At 42.7% G+C, this 22,047-nt stretch overlaps 1 protein-coding gene across 1 annotated transcript; it reads left to right on the top strand.

Annotated features, from left to right (window-relative positions):
* The first annotated feature begins 2,707 nt into the window (after positions 1-2,707).
* On the top strand, positions 2,708-18,200 carry FBXL3 (F-box and leucine rich repeat protein 3). The gene is made up of 5 exons (XM_072353356.1): positions 2,708-2,960; positions 6,951-7,314; positions 9,760-9,882; positions 11,769-11,940; positions 15,059-18,200. Exons 2-5 carry the CDS (start codon positions 6,952-6,954, stop codon positions 15,700-15,702), a joined length of 1,302 nt encoding a protein of 433 aa, XP_072209457.1. The 5' UTR covers positions 2,708-2,960; position 6,951; the 3' UTR covers positions 15,703-18,200.
* Positions 18,201-22,047: the final 3,847 nt, after the last annotated feature.

A 22,047-nucleotide genomic window follows, 5' to 3' on the forward strand; every position in this document is an offset into this window, starting at 1 on the left:
CAACACTATTTCTGATACAATCCAGGATGCCATTGGCCTTCCTGGCCACCTGGGCACACTGCTAGATCATATCCAGCCAAGCATCAACCAAAGCCCCCAGATGTTTCCTCTATACAGTCTTCCAGCCACTCTGCTCCAAGCCTGTAGCACTGCTGAGGGCTGTTGTGGCCAGGTTGGACAAGTAGGGCCTGCCCTTCATGAAACCATGGTGGTTGGGCCTGATCCCCCAGTTGTACTGCACATGCCATGTGATCTCTCTCAAGACAATCTGCCCTAACAACCAGGCTTATTAGGCTGGAACACAGCTAATGCCTAACTGTTTCAGACCTACCTGAATACAAGCTAGCCAAAAAATCAAAACAAAAAAGACTTTTGGTTGTAAAAGCTACAGTGCCTGTAGCCAAGACCTCACTGTTGCAATATCACTGTAGGCTTTTTCAGTTCCCATAGGCAGTCTGTCAGCTGAAATAGCAAGAAGCATACATGTACCACCTTGACCTGATGTGGTAAGACCTCCTGTTAGAAGTCAGGATGTTTTCAGAGATTGTTCTCAACTCTTATGCAAGGGGGTCTGTGCACTGCTTCTCATTTTTGCATGATAGTGATGGCTGCTTCAAATCTCTGCTTTGAGGGACTCTCCAACCAGAAAGGCAAAAACTTCACAAAATGGTTGAGATTGGCAGAGACCCCTGGATGTCAAACCCCCTTTCTTAGCAGAGAAACACTGAGCAGAGTGCCCAGGCCCAAGTGACTTCTGAAGATCTCCAAGGAGAAGACTCCATGGACCCTCCGGGCAAGGTTTGCCAGTGGTCAGTCACCTGAAGTGCTTCCTGGTATTCAGACAGAACTTCCTGTGTTCCAGTTAATGCCCATTGTTCATTGTCCTAGCACTGGGCACCAATTAAAAGAGCCTGCTCTGTTCTCTTTGCACCCTCCCTGCAGTATTTACAGATATTGATAAGATTCCCCCAGCTCTTTCACAGATCAGCCCAGAGACCTGCAAATGCTGTCTTCATTAACTTGGGTCTTTCTCTACCTGCTGCCACCTGTCTAAGCTCTAGCTACCTCAGAGTCCAAGAGCTTTCCTTATAAACATGGTTTTGCCCAGAGCCAGCCTTGAGGTGCTCATCAGGTGCCAGAAGAAGATGCCCACACCATCAGCTGCTCTTAGGTTTTCTTTTATTCAATCCTAGCAAACTCCCCCATCCTCATGCTTTGCTAGTGGACACTACAGGCACAGTTGGCAGTGCTTTCCACCATATCCTGTGCCTGAATTGGCTCCACGCAGAGCTGCAGCTGCTGTTTGCACTGATTCTGGCTGCTATGCCACCAAGTAGTGTGATGCACAGAGTTCCTTCTGCACATGTTCTCTTCTCCTCCTACACATAGTTTGCCTAAAATAAACACAAGCAATTACAGAAAAGGAAGTAAGGGCACAGGAATTGAAGCAGACTATTTTTAATTCTGAGAATAAGGAAGTAAAATAAAACTGCAAAGCAGTACAATAAATCTCCCTCAATATGTCATCATACCTACACAGTGTATTATGGGTTATAAAATGTTACCTCAAAACAGTGAAATTACAACCCTGTTCTGAGTCTTCTATACAGACCCCCTAAAATATATATATATTTTTTTCCAAAAGATATTCCACTCACTTTTCAAAAAACATTTTTCTGCAGACACCAGAACTTTATCACAGCAGTCACATCACTATTATATGCTATTACAAGCATAACTGAGTTGCTCATTAGCACTAGAGAGAACTCAACTCTCAACCCAGTTTTCCTGAAAAGCTGAAGGCTAGACTCCAAGACTTAGACAAATACACACAGAATCATAAAGGCGGAACTACAGTAAACTTCTCAGGACATCTTGAGTTTGAGAAAAGTGATAATTCTATTATATAATTTCAATATTAAAATGATCATTTATCATGGGAAAGCATTGCTGTTTGTATATAAGAAATTTTTCTTTCACCAATGATCTCAAGGAACTAGATCAAAAATAACAGAAACAAACCAGACAATCAAGGTTATTTTTAACAGCCTTCAAGCACATAAGCAAAGCTGCAGATATGTTTTTATGAGAGGTGTTTCATGAGGAACTGAGAGACACTGACATCTTAGAGATCACTGAGGAACCGCTCCTCTGTGTCAACAGCATTTCAAGAGGTGGAGATCATTGGCTCACATCCAGCTAGTTATAAGAAATCTCTGATGGAAATCAACATTGAGTGGAAACTATTCCACAATTCTGTATGTTTTGGCAATCTCAACTTTAAAAATTTCAGCCATTTAAAAGACTGAATAATGTGCTGTATGCAGTGCAACATATTTGCAGAGGAAACACAGAAACATTCACAACCAAGGAGAGCTATTATCACTTTACATCACTTTATCTCCTTGACTGTACCCCAAGACCTTCATTCTGTGCCAAGAAATCTCAGCTTTCTCCGCTGCATTAATCCCAAAGGCCAGCCTGACATCGGGCTTTCAAATCACACATAGATTCGGGTCCAGAGTGACCCAGCTCCTCCGCAGCATTGCCCTCGCTAACTTCTCTGAGTCCTCCTTCACTCCCTACCCGCAGAGTACCACAGAGCACCTCAGAGCTCCAGATCATACACCCACCAGCCTAACGGCTACAGGCGACCGTTAGGGGCGGCCGTTATAGGCAGCCCCGCCCCTCAGCGCCTGGGGGCGGGAGGAGGAGCGGCGCTACGCAGTGCGCCGCCGCCATTTTGGTTGGGCTTGCGTCGCTTCCGCTGCCGCGAAGTAAACAGAGAGGGAAAGGGGGGAGCGGAGCGAAGCGTTGGGACGAGGCGAGCCGAGTGGGACGTGTCACCGGGCGAAGGAGACGCCGGGGTCGGCTGCGGTGGAGGGGCTCATGTGGCCGGAGTGGAGGCGGCAGCGCGGCCCGAGCCCCGGTTGACGCGAGGCGCAGCAGGGAGCCGCCAGGTGAGCGGCTCTGGAAAGGGGCCCGGCCCTCCTGAGGCACCGGTGGGAGTGGCGGCAGCACAGGGTGCTGAGGATATCGCGGCTTCTGGGGCTGCCTCACAGCCTCCTCGGCACAGGGATAAGCAACCGGAGCCGTGCACAAGCTTCTTCTTTCTTTTTTTTTTTTTTTTTTTTTTTTTTTTTTTTTTTAATAACCGCCACTGCGTTTTGTCTGCATCTTTCTCGGCTTTACCGACGGCGTTGAGCTTGTGCTATGCTCCTCCTGCCCTTCGGTGGCTGCCAGACTCGGAAATACGCTGATATGATGGGTTGAGGTTTGTCTGGAGAACCTCGAGGAGTCTTGCATCTGGATATTGCACCTCTGTAGTTTGATAGAGTTGGTTGTTTTCTTGTCTTTCTGTTTGTTTTCCTGCTTTTGTCAGCAGCTTTGCTTTAAGATCTGTGATAGTTATAACAAAAGTTTGGGAAAACAGGTCAGGTGTGTGTCCTGGGAGTGAGCTGAAAGGAAGAGTGATGGCTCACAAGTTGAAGGAAGGGTTAAACGGTCACTGAATGAAAAACAGCTTCTTACAAATGCTGATAATTAGTACCGGCAATTAGTGTACAGAGACACGCCCATGTGAAATCTTGCATCAGTACTTTCCTTACTGAACTTAGTTTTTTCTCTTGGCCTTGAATCAAAATTCAGCCAACTCTTTGGCCTACTGGATGTATAAATAAAAGGAAATGTAGCTGCCAGTTTCATTTTCTGTTCTTGCAATAATTTTGCAAAAGGTTTACTTTCTTTACAGGCTTATTTTATACAACATTAGAGAAAAATGCACTGGAACAGCTTGCCCTGAAAGTGTCTTTGGAGACATCCAAGATCAGGCTGGACGGGGCTCTGAGCAGTGTGATCTAGCTGTAGGTGTCCTTGTTATCTGCAGGGGGGTTGGAATAGCTGACCTTCAAAGATTCCTTCCAGCACAAGCAGTTCTGTGATTTTTGGAGTTACAGGAGCATCTGAAATGTCAATAACAGAAAAGTTGTCTGGAAGTATGTCCTCCCATCCCCTGCTTATTAACCATGCACTTAAAACACATGGCATTGTATCTTCTTGGAATGTTGTAACCTGAATTGGATCATCAGTACAGTTCTAGTAATGACCATGTTGTCTCTTTTTGGATGTCCACGGAAGCTTCATGTAGTACCCAGCAGCTTCTTGAGTGTGTTTTGAACTGTAACCAGTGTATTTTAACTGCTTAGATCTCATCCAGGCTGGCCTGTGTTCTCTGAAGTGCAGCTTATAAGTTGGCTATTGCTGCTAGCATTTGCATCCCAGAGTTCTTTCCAAGTGGGAAGAACCCACACAGTTCTGACAAAGGCAGTTCATTCCTGGTTAGTTTTCTGGAGAAGTGTCTTTGAAAAGATCACTTAGTAAATGTGGCACTGTACCTGCACAACGGCCTCTAAGTGTGATGGGGGAATAAATCCAGTGATTGATTATAGTAAAAAGAAGTGTGCTGACTAGAAATCTTGTGCATGTGTGTTAGCTTATCATCAGAAGATAAGGTGGACTCTGTAATAGAAGATGTGGGAAGCTGTGTCTAATATTTACCTTCTGTAGTTCTTACAGGTGAACGAGAAATGGATTTGGAAGGATTTAAAGGCATCAAGTATGCTACCCCAAATTTAGCACCTGAATAACTTGTGTATGGTAATTGTTCATTAGAACATAGTCGTTTGGAGTATCTCTTCAATGTAGTAGAAGATGTATTCAATGTAGAAGTATTGCATTTTGGACTAGCTTATTGCAGATAACACTTTTTGTGCTGTGCTTAGCATTTCCTGTAAACGTTAGCATGATGGAGTAAACTCTTCTGTAAGTTTACTAGCCTAATTAGCAGATTGTTTAGATAGTTGAGCTATTCTGTTTTCAGTAGCAAAATAGAGTTTCTTCATCTTTGTTAGTTGCAGGAGATATGTTGCTATATTCAATTTTCCTGCATGCCAATCTGTGCAAGTGAAGGTAGAAGCTCAGCAACAGTGGTCTTTCTCAGGAGAGCCTGTTCTACTGCAGCAGCAATATTTGGCATGGATTTATAGCTATGAGCTGTGGATCACAGTAAGTTGTTCTCAGCAAGTGAGAGGAGACTTTTACTCTCCTGTGATCTTGTGATTGCCCCCAGTGGTGGGATTTGAGAATCAAGAAAATGGTGTTCATCAGTCTTCCATGACTGTGTGTTTGGGTTTGAGCACAACATTTTATAGTTTCAGACCCTAACAGATAGGTTGCTATTATCTTGTGAGTAGGAGGTGCTATTTAGGTGTTTCGTAGATACTCAAGGAAGTGCCCACTCTGGGAAAATAATCCACAACATGCTGGATGATAAATGTTCTTGGTGTTTTTCCTATTTAAAAGACTCCTAAACTTTTACTTGGTTGCTGTTTGTAGCATAGAAAGTTAATTGTCCAGGTAATAAGTGAACTGGACAGGCATCCTTTAAGTTTCATTTGGAGTTCCATGCTTTAGTGTGCCATGCAGAACAGTAAACTGGGGGAGTTGGCCAGGGGTGGGGGCTGCTGTTACTTAGGGCATGGCTGGGCATAGGTCAGTTAGTGGCGAGTAATTGTATTTTGCATCACATGTCTTATTTCTTACTTTCCTCCTTCTCCTTTCCCTCTTTCTTATTAAGCTGTCTTTATCTCAGTGTATGAATTCTTGTACCTTTACTCTCTTCCATCCCACCAGTTCTCATCCTGTTGAGAGATGTGGTGAGAGTGAATGGCATGTTGGTGAATCACAACACATAATATAAATATATATATTTATGGTTGCACTTAAACACTAAACTGGAGTGATTTCACTGTGTGAAGTGCAGAAGTCATGAGAGGGCAGAGGTATTCACGCATATCGAGCCTACCCTGCCCTTGGAGACCCTTAGCTGTTTAGAGACTTGAAATGAGGGGTATAGTGTTTAGTTTGAGCTGTCATGTTTAGTCCTTTAGGATGTGGTATGCAGCATTCAGGCTTTTAAAAATAAATGACTGGGTGTTCAGATTTAAGCTGGCATCTGCAGAAGAACACACTGATCAAAACCTGATGCTGAATTTCAGAGGTACATAGTGGTGGTTTTTTTTGTTTTCTGTTTGTTTGTAATCTTTAACATGTAACATAATGTATCATTAGGTGACTGGGGAAGAAGTACATGGAACCAAGAATTTGGTAACCTTTGGATTCAGACTTGCTGAATTCAATACAGTTTGGAAGAAAGTTTGCTGATTCCTTTTTATCTCCTGTTCTGGGGAGAGGCAGAGGGAGTGCTGAGCCTCTCAGATTGTTATTGTCAATCTTTCACAATCCCTGTTTACTAATTGGTTGGAAAAATGAAAACATACATGTTTTTGATGACATATGTTTTTAAGAGTATTGATTTAAGACAAACATACTAAAATAACATCTTTTGCTTTAAGAAAGAATTGTTCTGCTTGGGAAAAAAAAAAAAAATGAACAGATCAGATGCACCTGCAGACATGAACACATTTATTTTTAGAAATTTTTTACAGCCTTAATTTGAAATTTCTTCCTTCAACTTCAATGTTGTTTCTGGTAAATAGGGAGTACTGAATGAGTGTTCACAATATTGATTGGAAGAACACTGATGGGACATCAAAGTAAAGTAATAATCAGCAAACTAGTGGAACAAGTTAGGTTCTGAGCATCTCAACCAAGTGAAATACTGAGAGTTTCTTTAGTGTGGGGATTTGCTGCGGTAATTATAACTTCAGTGTTACTTCTATTATCTGTCTTGGTGGTGGTAAGATTTTTAGATTGCTGTTACTCATTGCTACTTGATGATTTTATTTCCTTTCTGTGGCAAAACAGACCTGGAAAAATGTGGTTGCAGAAAACATGCATCTTTTTGTCTGTGGTTTTCTATAAACATTATGTTTATTTGAACTCTTGTTACATTTACACAATTCATGAAACATTCATTCTTATCTTTGTAGAATGAAACGTGGAAGGAAGACTAATGAGGCCAACAACAGTTCATCTGAAGAGACTGCTGGGAAAGAATCCAAGAGGCACAAGAGTGTAGATGACAAAGCCACAGTTGTGCAGAGTCCTGACTGGGGTAACCTGCTCCAAGACATTATCCTGCAGGTATTTCAGTACTTGCCCCTTTTGGACCGTGCTCATGCATCACAGGTCTGCCGAAGCTGGAACCAGGTGTTTCATATGCCTGATCTCTGGAGGTGTTTTGAGTTTGAACTGAATCAACCAGCTACATCTTACTTGAGGGCTACGCATCCTGAACTAATCAAGCAAATAATAAAGAGGCATTCCAATCACCTGCAGTATGTAAGCTTTAAGGTAGGGTACTTTATAGGCTTTTTAATAATAACTTTCTAAAAATTAATACAAGCTGAATTTTATTCCTTTTTTTTTTTGAATGTTTCTAGGAATTATCTCTGATATTTGAAATAATTAGATGAGCCACCAAAACTAAATATCAAAGCATGAGAAATATTCCATAAATATCAGTGATTGACATAATGATGACGTGGTCTCTGTGATTAAGATTGTAAGTTATTAAAGAGGGAATGTGGCAGTTCTCAGTCTGGAAGACTTGGTTTTCACATTATGTGTACTCGACAGCAAGAAAAGTTTCTTTAAGTATCAGTAGCAAGAAGAGGGCTAGGAAAAATGTCGGCATGCTTCTGAATGAGATGTCGTTGCCCTGGTAATGCAGGACACCAAGAAGGTAGCGGTAATGACTGAAGCGAAGAAGGCATTCAGTAACTCTTAAGACTGCCCCTAGGGAATCCCTGACTCTGGTGGTAAGAGAGGGAGTCAGAGGAAAGGAAGACTTGGTTGGGGATCTGCTCAGAGATCACCTAGGCAAACTTGACACGTGCCAATCCATGGGATATTGTAGGATCATAGAATCATTAAGGTTGAAAAAGATGTCTGAGAGCATCTAGTCTGCCTGCCTGCCTGACACCAGTATTGCCCACAAAGCCATGTTTCTTAAGTAGTTTCCAGCATTGGTGACACCACTGCTTCCCTAGGCAACCTGTTCTAGTGCCTACCCACTCATTTGTAGAAGAAATTCTTCTAAATATCCAGTCTTCTACTGGTGCAACTTCAGGCCATTCCCTCTTGTCCTGTCACTAGTTACCTGGGAGAAGAGGCTGACCCCCACCTCACCACAACTTCCTTTCAGGTAGCTGTAGGGAGTGATAGGGTCTCCCCAAGCCTCCTCTTCTCCAGACTAAGCCAGTCATGGGATGTACCCATGAGTGCTGGCAGAAATGATAGCCAAGCTGCTCTCTGAGAAAGGTCATGGAGAACAGGAGAGGTACCTGTGGGCTGGAGGAAAGCCAGTGTCACTCCAGCCTTTGAAAGAGCAAGGAGGGCCTAGGAAACTACAGTCCAGTCAACTTCATGTCCGTTATTCTGGATGTCCTGTCTCCAAGCAAGTGAAAGAAAGGATTACAATCAGGAGATAGTGTGGATTCACCAAGAGGAGATTGCCCTTGGCCAATCTGGTAGCTTTCTGTGATGTCATGACCAGCTGCATAGATGATGGGAGAGCAGTAGATGTTGTGTACTTTGACTTTTGACACACTGTCTCCCATAATGTCCTTGTAGGTAAGCTTAGGCAGTGGGGGGTAGGTAAGTGAACTGTCTGACTGACAGACTTCAGAGAGTTACGATCAGTGGTGCAGTCTATCAGAAGCCTGTAACTTAGTGGTGTTCCCCAGTTGTAGATCCAGTCTTGTTCAGCAAATTCATTAGTGACTTGGATAAAGGGATGGAATGCATCCTCAGCAAATTTGCTGGTGATAGAAAGCTGGGAGTAGTGGCTGACACACCAGAAGGCTGTGCTGCCATTCAGCAAGACCTGGACTGACTGGAGAGTTGGGCAAAGAATAATTGTATGAAGTTCAACAAGGACAAGTGTAGAGCCTTGCATATAACCACATACAGTTGTACAGGTACTGGCTGAACTGCTGAGAGGAGCTCTGCAGAGAAGGACCTGAGTATCATGGTGGACAACAGGTTGACCATGAGCCAGCAGTGTGCCCTTGTGACCAAGAAGACCAATGTATTTGGGGGCATATTAAAAGGAGAATGGCTGGCAGGTTGAGGGAGGTGATTTTCCCCCTTTACTCTGCTCTGGTGAGGCCAAGTCTGGAGTACTATGTCTATTTCTGGGCTTCACAGTTCAAGAAAGACAGGGAATTTCTACAGAGTCCAGCAGAGGGACACCAAGATGAGGAGGGACCTGAAGCATCTCCTTATGGGGAAATGCTGAGAGACCTGGGACTGTTCAGTCCAGTGAAAAAAAACTGGAGGAGTAATCTTACGGATACTTACAAATATCTCAGGGGTGGGTGGGAGTCATCAAGTGGGTGGAGCCAGTCTCTTTTTAGTGATGCCCAGCAACAGAACAAGGGACATCAGGCAGGACCTGGAACACAGGAGATTCCACCTGAACACAAGGAAGATCAGCTTTGCTTTGTGGATGACATGGCACTGGAAGAGGCTGCCCAGAGAGATTGTGGAGTCTCCTTCTCTGATGATACTCAGAACCTGCCTGGATGCATCACTGTGTAGGCAGCCAGGGTACCTGAATGAAATGAAAGAGGACATTAGTGAAATTCCAGTGCATTCTTATTTACCATCATCTGACAGAAAATAAAATGGCGGAGGAAAAAAAAAAAAAAAAGGAAAACAGAGTTGCTTTATTTCAGTAGTGGTTGTATTTTGATGCAGTATTTTCTGATTCAGTGCGTTTTCTTTTGTCTTAAGGTGGACAGTAGCAAGGAATCTGCAGAAGCAGCTTGTGATATTTTATCACAACTTGTGAATTGCTCTCTGAAAACTCTTGGACTAATTTCAACAGCCCGTCCAAGCTTCATGGATTTACCGAAGGTATTTGAATGCATGTAAATTTCTGTAGAAAAATATTGCAGTGATTCATAGAGTATCATGAAAGGTTGTGTTGTAAGAATGAGCCTTTGGCAACAAAAAACAAAACAAAAAAAACGAACTTGAACTGTACTAAGGGGAAGGACTGAAGACTGGATCTACTAAGATGGGTAACTGAAGTTTCACTTACTCTGTGCATCCTACGAGAAATTAGTTCAGATCTTGTTCTACGTATTCCAGTCCCTTAGCTTGAATGTAATATTGGGCAACATGCTACAAGTCTGTAGGCTAGAGGACTTAATAGGAGATGATTATAATCTAAGAGGTAGAGTTTAATCCATGTGAACTTTCTGTAGCAATTACAGTCATTCATAAGTATTTTTTTACATTCATATCACTTTAAGGAAATCTTCAGTACTTGATGTCACATAGTTAAGTGCTAGATTCAGTGGCAAAGTGTATCATATCTGAAATCTGACAGACTTTTTTTTTTTTTAATGTAGCTTACTTACCCAAGACCAGACTGCATTAGAAGGCCACTTATCTAGAAGTAAAATAAATAAAAAAGAATAACCAGCAATCCCCTCCATATATGCTTCTAAACAAGCAGTCCTGCTATTGAAGTAGAATGATTCTGTTGTTGAGGAGCAGAGGAACAATTGTGATAACCTGGGCTGTTCTATGCAAGAACTTCTAGGATGTCTATCAGCTTCAGTTCTTGAATCTAGTCCATATGTATGTCAAGAGCCAGTTACAACTAAGCTGTTAGCTGGATAAGGATGATGTCATTGCTGATGGCAACAAGGACAAGGAAGAGGTAGGGACAACCTCAGGAAAGGAAACAGGATATAGGGTTTAAGTGAGGTTAGCTGTAGAAGGATTATCAATTATTATCCTTGTCAGTGATCACATCTGTGTCATGTTCTTCTCTTGAATGTGTGTTTCTAATCCTTAATTTTCAAAGACATTTTTCAGATCTTGTTCTAAGTGCAACAAAATGCACGTTGTCTAAGAATGAACAGTACCATTGCCAAGCCTTTCCGCATAACTGTATTCAGTCCAAACTACATGAACAATTCAGAAACAGTACTGAAATCAAAGTAACAGGTACCTTTGTGGAGTAGTTAAGATAATGCAAAGGAAATGTATTTTCTTCTTCAGTAAAGCTTGTAAGAAGTGATGATTGTTAGCTAATTATTCACTTCCATCATAACAGAAATCTGCTCCTTTTTTCATGATTTTTCAAGTGAAGGCATTCTGGGCTGTCTTTCTTTACTGGTGTGTTTCAATTGTTACCCATAAATGCTCAGGATCTTGAACACTGGACCTACATTAATTACTATTTATGTATCATAAATAATTGAACATCTGTTTCTTGGCTGTGAACCGCTTCAGTCAGCATTCTAGTATAGATTCATTCCTACCCCATGTGCTCTGCCAGCCAGTAGTACCACTTGGCTTTGGGCACATGTAACAGTACAGGCTTGCCACACAAGTCAGACTGCATGAGAATTTTTACTCTAGGAGATGCTGCTTTAAGAGCACTGCTTCTAGATTATTCTCTAAATTAGAGTTTCTATGCTTTCTCTTTGGTTGTGGTCTTTCTGTAGCTTTAAGTTTACATAGTGGATCGTCCTGGGTCAGTTTCTGAGTTTTTCCTCTGTTTTATGTTAGGCATTCTGGTTTGGCAAATACTTAATCTGATAACAAAAATTATTATACTTTGCCATACTGAAAAATGTATACTATTTTTGGTTGTGATGTCAGATTAAAATGACTTTTTTTAGCAGCTACTGTAAGTCAAAGGATATTATGTACAACTGTATACAGCACGAAACCACTGAAATTTGTTTCAGGTGCCAGTGTTTCATTTAAACTTTCTTTTCCAGTCTCACTTTATTTCTGCACTGACAGTGGTGTTCGTAAACTCCAAGTCACTCTCTTCACTTAAGATCGATGATACACCAGTAGATGATCCATCTCTCAAAGTGCTAGTGGCCAACAACAGTGACACACTCAAACTCTTGAAAATGAGCAGTTGTCCTCATGTGTCTCCAGCTGGTAAGCAACTGTTTTGTTTGCTTTAGTGTATGCCTTAAATTTGGTCAAATCTAATAAGCCCCTGAAAAAAATAGGGTTGGTTGAGAAGGAGACCGAATGTGGTAGCTACAGCAACTGTTACTGAATAAAATATTAACTGATTGTCAATCAGTCCATCCTGCTGCTTCTCTCTGCAAGAGTCTTTCAGACTGAGTGCTGAGCTAGTAAAAAAAGTAGTGTGTTTTCTGGATAAGAAAGTAACCTCTTTCAGAAGTTCATAGGGTACTGTTGCCTTGCACTACTTCTGCAGTGAGTATTTAAGTATTCCAGTATAGTTAACCTTTTCCAACAGCCATAGCGATGTCTGTGAAGAGGCTGTAGTATTAACTTGTAGCTACCCAAGAGATGCAATTCCTGTGAACTGGGGTTTGAGAACAACCTGGGTATGTCAGCTCTAGGAGACTTTATTGATTTGTGGCTAAGCCTTCAGAAAGTGTATGGTATTCCATAAAAGTCGATAATTTAGGGGGGGGGCATACAGGTTTACATTGTTGCTGAACTCATTAGACTGTTTAATATATCACCCTGTGATGTTGCAAACTGAAGGAACAGTAGAGGAGAAATGGCAGTACCTACTTAAGGAACAGCTATTGTCACACACTGCCTTGAGGTTAATAGAATGGGATCAGGTGTACATTCTACAAAACTGGAGAGCTAAGCACATGGCAGAAAAAATGTAGTTGCTTAATACAGACCTGGGTGTGCCTTGAAATAGAAAAATGGAACAGAAGAAAGGAGCTGGTATGTTGGTGATTTGCTTCAGAGCAAGGAGACTGCAAAAATGAGACTTGAAGGAAAATGAGAAATCTTGAACACTGAGACTTGCCTGGACTTTTTTTTTTTTCTCCTGGGACTGTTGTAATTATTAGGTTGCTACAGGAAAAACTTGAACTGAATCAAAAAGTTGATGAGTTGCATAAAAGAAATCACTTGCCAATACACTTAAAATGTATAATATGCCTTCAAAGTGCAGATTTGAGAGAGAGTAAATGTTTGGTATCACAGAATTGTAGGGGTTGGAAGAGACCTCTAGAGATCATAGAGTCCAACCCCCCTGCCAAAGCAGGCTCGCTACACCACGTCACACAGGTAGGCGTCCAGATGGGTCTTGAATATCTCCAGAGAAGGAGACTCCACCACCTCCCTGGGCAGCCTGTTCCAGTGCTCCGTCACCCTCACTGTAAAGAAGTTCTTGCGCACATTCGTGCGGAACTTCCTATGCTGAAGTTTCAGCCCATTTCCCCTAGTCCTGTCCCCATGCACTACTGAAAACAGACCAGCCTCGCCACTATGGCTCCCACACTTCAGGTATTTATAAACCTGGATCAAGTCCCCTCTCAGCTTTCTTTTCTCAAGGCTAAACAGACCCAGTTCCCTAAGTCTCTCCTCACAGGGGAGATGGTCCAGGCCCTTCACCATCTTTGTGGCCCTCCGCTGGACTCTTTCCAAGAGATCCCTGTCTTTTTTGTACTGGGGAGCCCAGAACTGGACACAGTATTCCAGATGAGGCCTCACCAGGGCAGAGTAGAGGGGGAGGATCACCTCCCTTGACCTGCTGGACATGCTCTTTTTAATGCACCCCAGAATGTCATGTGCCCTTGTAGCCAAAAAGGCCAACTGCTGTCTCATGGCCAACCTGTCGTCCACCAGGACACCCAGGTCCCTCTCAGCAGAGCTCCTCTCCAACAGGTCTTCCCCCAGCCTAGACTGGTGCATGCAATTAATTGGTACTAGATTAGTTTTTAAGAATTGTTTTAGTGCAGGACAGAGAAGTAGTTCAAGTAGTGAAAAAGAGGCCCCACTGCTGCTGGGGTGAAGATGAGTATTGAACCTGTGTTGTATCTTCTGTATTTAATGAAAATACAGCATTCACTAGATGTCTGTTTCTTGGGTGGCAGTCAGATTTTGTTCTTGGCTGCTTGGTCAGATGTAGGCATGGGCAATACTGCTTCCAGAGTGGGTGAATCTATCGACGTTTAACACAGCAAAGTGTAAGGTTTTGCACTTAGGCTGGAGAAATCCCAGGCATATATGCAGACTGGGAGGAACAGTCCTTGAGAGTAGCCCAGCAGAGAAGGACCTGGGGGCCTTGGTGGACGAAAAACTGAACATGAGCCAGCAGTGTCTCTTGCAGCACGGAAAGCAAATGGTATCCTGGTCTCCATCAGAAGAGGGGTGGCCATTAGGGACAGGGAGGTGATTGTCTTTCTCTTTTCTGCCTCTGTGAGCCCCTGTCTGGCATACTGTGTCCAGATCTGGCACACCCAATGCAAGAAAGACAGAGCTGTTGGAGATGGTCCAGAGGAGGGCCATGAAGATGATCAGGCTGGAGCACATTCCCTATGAAGACAGGTTGAGGGAGCTGGTCTTGTTCAGCCTGGAGAACAGAAGGGTGATCTCATTGCAGCATTCCAGTACCTAAAGGGAGCCTATAAACAGGAGGGGAGTCAACTCTTTGAAAGGGAGGATAATGGCAGGACAAGAGGAAATTATTTTAAGTTGAGGGGGGGAAGATTTAGGTTAGATATCAGCAGGAGGTTCTTTGAGAGTGGTGAGGTGCTAGAACAGGCTGCCCAGAGAGGTTGTGAATGCCCCATCCCTGGTGGTGTTCAGGGCCAGGTTGGATAGGGCCCTAGACATCCAGGTCTATATTAAATGTGGAGGTTGGTGGCCCTGCCTGCAGCAGGGGTTTGGAGATTGATGATCCTTGAGGTCCCTTCCAACCCAAGACATTGTATGATTCTGTAATTTATGAACTTGTATTTATAGGTGGTCTTAGGGCATGATGGGACAGTTAAAAGTATGTAATTCTTATGTTTGCCACATACAAGAATAAACTCCCAAGGGAAAGTACACAACATGTAATGTATGTATATCTTCCTGTGCTCGAGGAAGTCACAGGACATTGGTCACATGACAAAAGGGTTGTGTTCTGGTAGTCCAGTGAGATTTGATATTACGTAATGATTCTAGCTTTTTTTGCAACTTTTTGATATACAGAAACAAATTCTTATGTTTCTTATTCAATTACTGTTATATTTACCTATGTAACCTGTTCTGTAATGTTCTGCTTTCCAAGGAATCCTTTGCGTGGCTGATCAGTGTCATGGTTTACGTGAGTTGGCACTCAACTACCATCTGCTGAGTGATGAACTGTTGCTTGCCTTGTCTTCTGAAAAACATGTCAGGTTAGAACACTTGCGCATCGATGTTGTCAGTGAAAATCCTGGACAGACTCAGTTCCACACGATTCAGAAGAGCAGCTGGGACGCTTTCATCAAGCATTCTCCTAAAGTAAACTTAGTCATGTACTTTTTCTTGTATGAAGAAGAGTTTGACCCATTCTTTCGGTATGAAATACCTGTCACCCACCTTTACTTTGGAAGATCGGTAAGCAAAGATGTACTTGGACGCGTTGGGATGACGTGTCCTCGATTGGTTGAATTGGTCGTGTGCGCCAATGGATTACGGCCGCTGGATGAGGAACTGATCCGTATCGCTGAGCGGTGCAAGTATTTGTCAGCTGTTGGCCTAGGAGAGTGTGAAGTCTCTTGCAGTGCCTTTGTTGAGTTTGTGAAGATGTGTGGTGGTCGTCTCTCGCAGCTTTCTATTATGGAGGAAGTTCTGATTCCTGACCAGAAATACAGCTTAGAGCAGATTCACTGGGAAGTTTCAAAGCATCTTGGTAGAGTCTGGTTCCCAGACATGATGCCCACGTGGTAATGTGAAAGACTTTAGGGCAGACGGAATAGCACCTTACGCTTACTGTGTTGCAATTTATTGTATAAGCTTAATTGATACTGTAGTTTATTACTGTAAGTCACTGCAGCGTTTGGTAGGATTTCATTCAGAACTGATTTGTGAAATTCAAATAATTTAAAACGGAAATCATGAATACCTTTAAAACCCTTCTGCATCCAATGATGGATTAGATTTATTCTTTTTAATTGATAAATTAGGAATTTCTAATTTCTGTAAAAATTAAAACATTGAAATATGACTGTAAAGTAACTTCAATATCCTGATCTTCTTTCATTTAGAAATTAGTATTGAATACAATTGGATTTGTTATTAAAAACCAAAAAAGACCCACAAGTTGCATGCTCTGTTGCAGACTATAGCATGACTAAATCCAGTCACCCAGATGACAGGGTTAAGAATATAGGGAGAATTTAGTAGCCTGTGAAATGTATACATTGTTTATATAAAGTCATAAAAAGCAAGATCAGTATATAACAATATAGGATAGAATATTAAAATACTGAATTTGCTACCTTATTTAGCAGATTATTAGTTCTATCTAAAGTGTATTTAGAGTGCAAACAAATAGTAGTGAGAGCTACCAGAAGGGGTTTGCTTTTATTTTTCCTCTAGGCATTGTATCGTAGTTTGCTTATGGGGTCTCAGATTTATGTCCAAACCTGTTTTAAGGTATTTTATGTCTAGCTCAGGAAGCGGAAGCATTCTGGGGAAAACTGTAGATACATTGTATTTAAAAATGCATTGGAGTTAATGAGCTTTTCTTGCACATTAACCAGTTTTGCAGCATATTGTTAGACAGAATAATGTACAGTTTATTAAATGTACCCTGTGGTACTCAGTGGGACAACGTGGATGTGAACAGTGTGAGGTGAGGTAAAATAGGATTGGTGACGGAGGACCTTTGAACAAGACCTTAGACATTGTTGGCTGCTTTCAGTCTGAGGGAAAAATGATATTGTAATGGTTGCTTATGCTGCATAAACTAATTGTACACTGTAAATCAGTTTCAAAAATGTTTATGTATAAAGTAAATGTTTGATAGACAATCATTTTGTATAACTTTTAATTCAGCTAGTTCAGTCATTTCATATTTTAAAACTTCAAAGTAGTAAACTTACGTGAAGTAGAGCAATAGGGGAAAATGTTTTGATTATTTGGTAATTTTTTTTTTTTTTTTAAAGAAAGTTCTAGTCTTAAATAATGTAGGCAACATATTGCCTGTGATCTGGATGTGTCTTGTGACTTTACTTCCTACTGCCAATGGTTAGTTTACTTTCTCTTCTGTTGACTGATAACACTAAACTGTTAATGTGACAGATGAATGTTTGTAAGGTGTGATTGGCCACCTGCAAGGCAGAGCTTCTTCAGCCTGGAGCTGTACTGAGCTCAGCTGGTGGCTGCTTCTCATTTGAGCTGTACAGCTAACTCTGTTAATGAGTAGGTTTTCACTTCTTGATTCAGTAATGTTTTATCCAAATGTATAGTTCAATAGTAATATACTTATGAGCATATTTAGTTCATAATGATATTTTGAGCAAGCATTGCTCAGTGGACTGGATGTCTTTATAGGGAGTTGTATGTTTCTGTAGAGCTTTGTCATTTAAAAATCACATTTTATGAAATACACATTTTTGTATTAGAATTTGTTAATGTACTGCTATAATTTGCTTTCATTTGTATAAAAGGTGTCAATATATCTAGATAATTGAAGTAAAGAAAGTTCAGTGTTTTTAATATTGTCGCTCTTGGAATGACTTCTGTGGTAAAGATAGAGTAACACTAATAGGCTGGGGAAGAGGGAATGTTGTCACTTAGCACGTGATGTCTTCTGCTAATGAAACTCTTCGGACCTTGACTCCTCGTGTTCACATACTGGCAAGGTAAGCCATGCTTGTTTTGTTGCTCACTGCTGTGGTAGTGCAGTGACAGAAAGGCAGGACAGATATCCCAAATACCTTCATCTCCTCACTCCAGCAGTTCTCATCTTTTAATTCCAGCCTTCTGCTTCTCACAGAGAGAAGTCTGAACTGGAGAATATGGCTTTATACTTAGCTGTAATCAAGATGCTCTCCCCATCAGGAATGGCCTTTTCTGAGAAGGTCTCTATTCTGTTTCGTAACTTTCAAACGGTCCTTCTGTGTATAGATAGAGATGTATAGATGTGACACTCAGTGTTGAAGAAGCAGTTGTCTCCCATTAAAGTCTGCACTTTTATATCAAACCAGTTAGTGTTCTCAGCTCAACTAAATGGCTCAAACTTCCCAGTCTACATTGTAAATATCTTCAAGAAAAGCTACAGTAGTACCCTTTTAAGCAAATCTTGTACTATTCTTTGTCCTCATCACATGGTCGAACAAACAACAAAATCCATGATGTAAGCTGTAACAGGAGTACCACAGACTGTCACAAAGGTCATGTGGAGTTGTCAAAATAAAAGCTGCTGCTGAATCTGAAACTGGAGCATTGTGTTAATGAGGATTTTTTTTAATGTTAAAGGGACTCAGAACTTCACTATTCATAGTTCAGATTACAAAACAAAAGAATTTTCCTAAAATACAGGTGATGTAAAAGCTTGGAGTTGTTTTCAATACTATTTTAATAGAACATTGAAGCTAGAGTTAACCTTAGAATATGATTTGTTCATCTTTTTCATTAGATTTCCCAATTGACTATATCTACTACTGTTATTATTAAGCTCCCCTGCTGTGAAATTGAGACCGCAGGGTGTGTTCTTCCACTTCTGTAGGATAGTCAATGTGGCATCTCCTCACCAGGTGCTCAGGAAATGGACGGCTTTGGCCCCATGGCCTACATAAGGAGAATAGAGTCTGAATTCCTAATGCTGTAGCTGAAATTGGTCAACGTAACAGAGTACCTGGGATGGAAGACTTGTAGACCTACTTGATGGCTGTTCCCTTCTTCCCTCAGAGGCGTGGACAGTGCAGACTTAAAAGTTTTCATGTTACAGAATGATTGTGTATTTCTTAAATGCAAGGTGTATAAAAGCAGGGAGTAGAACTAAGCAGAGTTTGAAGTGACCTGTAATATCTGTTACAGACCACCTAATCAGGATGAAGAAAAGGATAAGGCATTTTGTGAGCAGCTTGCTGAGATTGTGCGATCACCAACAGTTTTTCTCATGGGGGCTTCAACTTCTCTGATATATGCTGGAAATAAAATACAGCACAGAGAAAGCAATTCAGGAGGTTTGTAGAGTGCCTGGAAGAGAACTTCCTTACGCAGCTTATACAAGAGGCTACCAGGGGTAGTGCCCTGCTAGTCCTGCCCTTCACTAACAGTGATGGAAGATGTGAAGGTTGGGGACTGTCTTGGGCAGAGCAACCATGCACTTGTAGAATTCTCTTCTTGGAGATGTCAGGTGGATGATCTTGAACTTCCAGAGGGAGGACTTTGACCTGTTCAGGATGCTTGTTGCAGGGGTCCCTTGGGAGTCGCTCCTTAAGGGTAAAGGGATCCAGAAAGCCTGGATGATCCTCAAGATGGAAAATTTAAAGATGCAAGAACAGGCTGTCCCTGAATGCCCTAAGGCAAGCCATAGGGGAAGAAGACTGGTGTAGATGAGACTGGAAGAGTCTATGTCTTCTGGAAGAAGGGACAGGCTACTTTGGGAGATTTCAAGGCAGTTGCTGAGGTATGCAGGGAGGAAGGTAGGAAGGCAAAAGCCCAACTTGAACTCAGGTTGGCCTCTACAGTAAAAGAGAATAAAGAATCGTTCTACAAATATATCAATGATAAGAGAAGAACCAAGGAGAATTTACATCCCTGATGCAGAGGAGAATGTGACCACTGAGGATAAGGAGAACGCTGAGGTCCTCAACACCTTCTTTACATCTGCCTTTAATGGACAGATCAGTTATTCTTGTGGCATTTTATGTCCTGATCTAAAGGTCTGGGATGGAACACAAAATACACCACCAGTGATTCAGGTGGAGAAAGTTGAGCTCCTCCTCCATCTGGACTGTCACAAGTCCATGGGACTGGACAGGCTCCACCCTCGGGTGCTGAGGGAGTTGGCAGGGGTGGCTTTCAGCCATCTACCAGTGCTCCTGGTTATCTGGAGAGGAATCTCAGAGGATTTGAGGCTTGCTGATGTGACTCCGATCTACAAGAAGGGCCGTAAGGAATTACAGAGCTGTCAGTCTGACCCTGGTACCAGGGAAAGTTATAGAGCAAATCATCTTGGGTGAGATCACACAGCACATGCATGGCATCCAGGAAATCAGGCCCAGCCAGCATGAATTCATGACTATGACTAGGCAACCAGACTGGTAGGTGAGGTAAAGGCTGTTGATGTAGCGTACCTAGATTTCAGCAAAGTCTTTGGATACGGTCTCTCACAGTATTCTGGGGAAACTGGCTGCCCATGGCCTGGACAGGTGTACCCTCCTTTGAGTAAGGAACTGGCTAAAGGACCGTGCCCAACAGGTGTAGTAAATGGAGTTAAGTCCAGCTGGTGATCTGTTACAAGTGATGTCTCCAAGGGGTCAGTACTGGGCCCCATCTTGTTTAATATACTTATTGACGACCTAGATGAGGGGGTTGAGTGTACCCTCAGTAAGTCTGTAGATGACACCAAATTGAGAGGTAGCGTGGACCTGTCTGGGTAAGCTGGGCTGAGGTGAATGGGATGAGGTTCAACAAGGCCAAGTGCTGGTTCCTGCACTTTGGCCACAGTAACCCCATGTGGTGCAATAGGCTTGGGGCTGAGTGGCTGGATGACTGTGAAGAGGAAAGGGACCTGGGGGTGTTGGCTAATGCTTGTCTGAACATGAGCAGACAGTGTGCCCAGGTGGCCAAGAAGGCCAATGGCATCCTGGCCTGCTTTAGAAGAAGTGTGGCCAGCAGGAGCAGGGAGGCAATCATCCTCCTGTACTCAGCACTGGTGAGGCCGCACCTTGAGTATTGTGTTCAGTTTTGGGCCCGTCACTACCAGAAAGATGCTGAGGCCCTGGAATGTGTCCAGAGAAGGGAAACAAAACTGTTGAGGGGTCTGGAGCACAAGTCTTATGAGGAGTGGCTGAGGGAGCTGGGATTGTTCAGTCTGGAGAAGAGGAGGCTCAGGGGAGATCTCATTGCACTCTAGTTTCCTGAAGGGAGACTGTGATGAGGAGGGGTTTGGCCTCTTCTCCCTGGCAACAAATAGGACTTGAGGAAATGGCTGCAAGTTGTGCTAGAGGAGGTTTAGATTAGACAGTAGGAAAACCTTTTTCTGTTGGAATGGTCAGGTGCTGGAATGGCCCATGCAGGGAGGTGGTAGAGTTGCTGTCCCTGGCAGAGTTCAAGAGGCATCTGGATGAGGAGCCACGAGAGATAGTTTGGTGGCTTGTGGTAGTAATGGTGATGGGAGGACAGTTGGATGAGACCATCTTGTAGGTCCTTTCCAACTGTGTGATTCTATGATTCTATTTGAAGCATTTATGAATGAGTGGTGTATTTGCTGGAGTCATGGAAAGCAGGAGTCATCCTTGAGCCTGGCAGCTGGGACTGTCCCCTAGAAACTGCCAAGTATGGGGCCTGTTTTCCACCAGCTGTGAATGTAACAAGAAATACAAGAAATACAACCTTATTCTCCTTGCCTATGTGAATTTCAGCAGGAAGATATTCCACCCAAATACTTGAGTTAAATAGGTTTTTGTGGGTTTTCTTTTTCAAGCACAAACTTCTACTGATCCCATTTTCCCTCTAGAGGATTAAGTTAGACTTCTCATGTCCCTCTAAGAAGTACTGGGAGAAAACTTCAGGCTTCTGTTTGAGGGAGAGCCCTCTAGGAGGGTAGTGTGCCAGAAAGCCCAGCTGAAATGCCTTTACACAGATGCATGCAGCATGGGAAATCATCAGTAAGAGCTGGAAACCATGATGTGCTTGGAAAATTATGATCTGGTTGCTACCATGGAAACATGGTACGACAACTCTCATGACTGGCATACTGTGATTGAAGGCTACAGGCTCTCTTCAGAAGAGATAGACAGGGCAGGAGGGGTGGTGGAGTTGCCCTCTATGTTAGGATGTGGATAGATTGCAAAGGGCTGTGTCTGAGGAACAGCCATGACCAGGTTGAGAGCTTGTGGGTTAAAATCAAGGATCAGTCCAGTAAGGAGCATCTAGTGGTTGAAGTCTGCTACATGTCACCTGATCAGGGGGAGCCTGTTGACAAGGCTTTCTTGCTTCAGCTGCACGAGGTGTTGTGCTCGCGGGTTCTTGTCCTGATGGGGAATTTCAACCACCTGGATATCTACTGGGATTGTGGCATGGCAGGTGACAGACAAGCCAGGAGATTCCTGGAGT

Source organism: Excalfactoria chinensis, chromosome 1 (assembly GCF_039878825.1).
Source record: "Excalfactoria chinensis isolate bCotChi1 chromosome 1, bCotChi1.hap2, whole genome shotgun sequence".
In the NCBI taxonomy this organism is placed as follows: Eukaryota; Metazoa; Chordata; class Aves; order Galliformes; family Phasianidae; genus Excalfactoria; species Excalfactoria chinensis.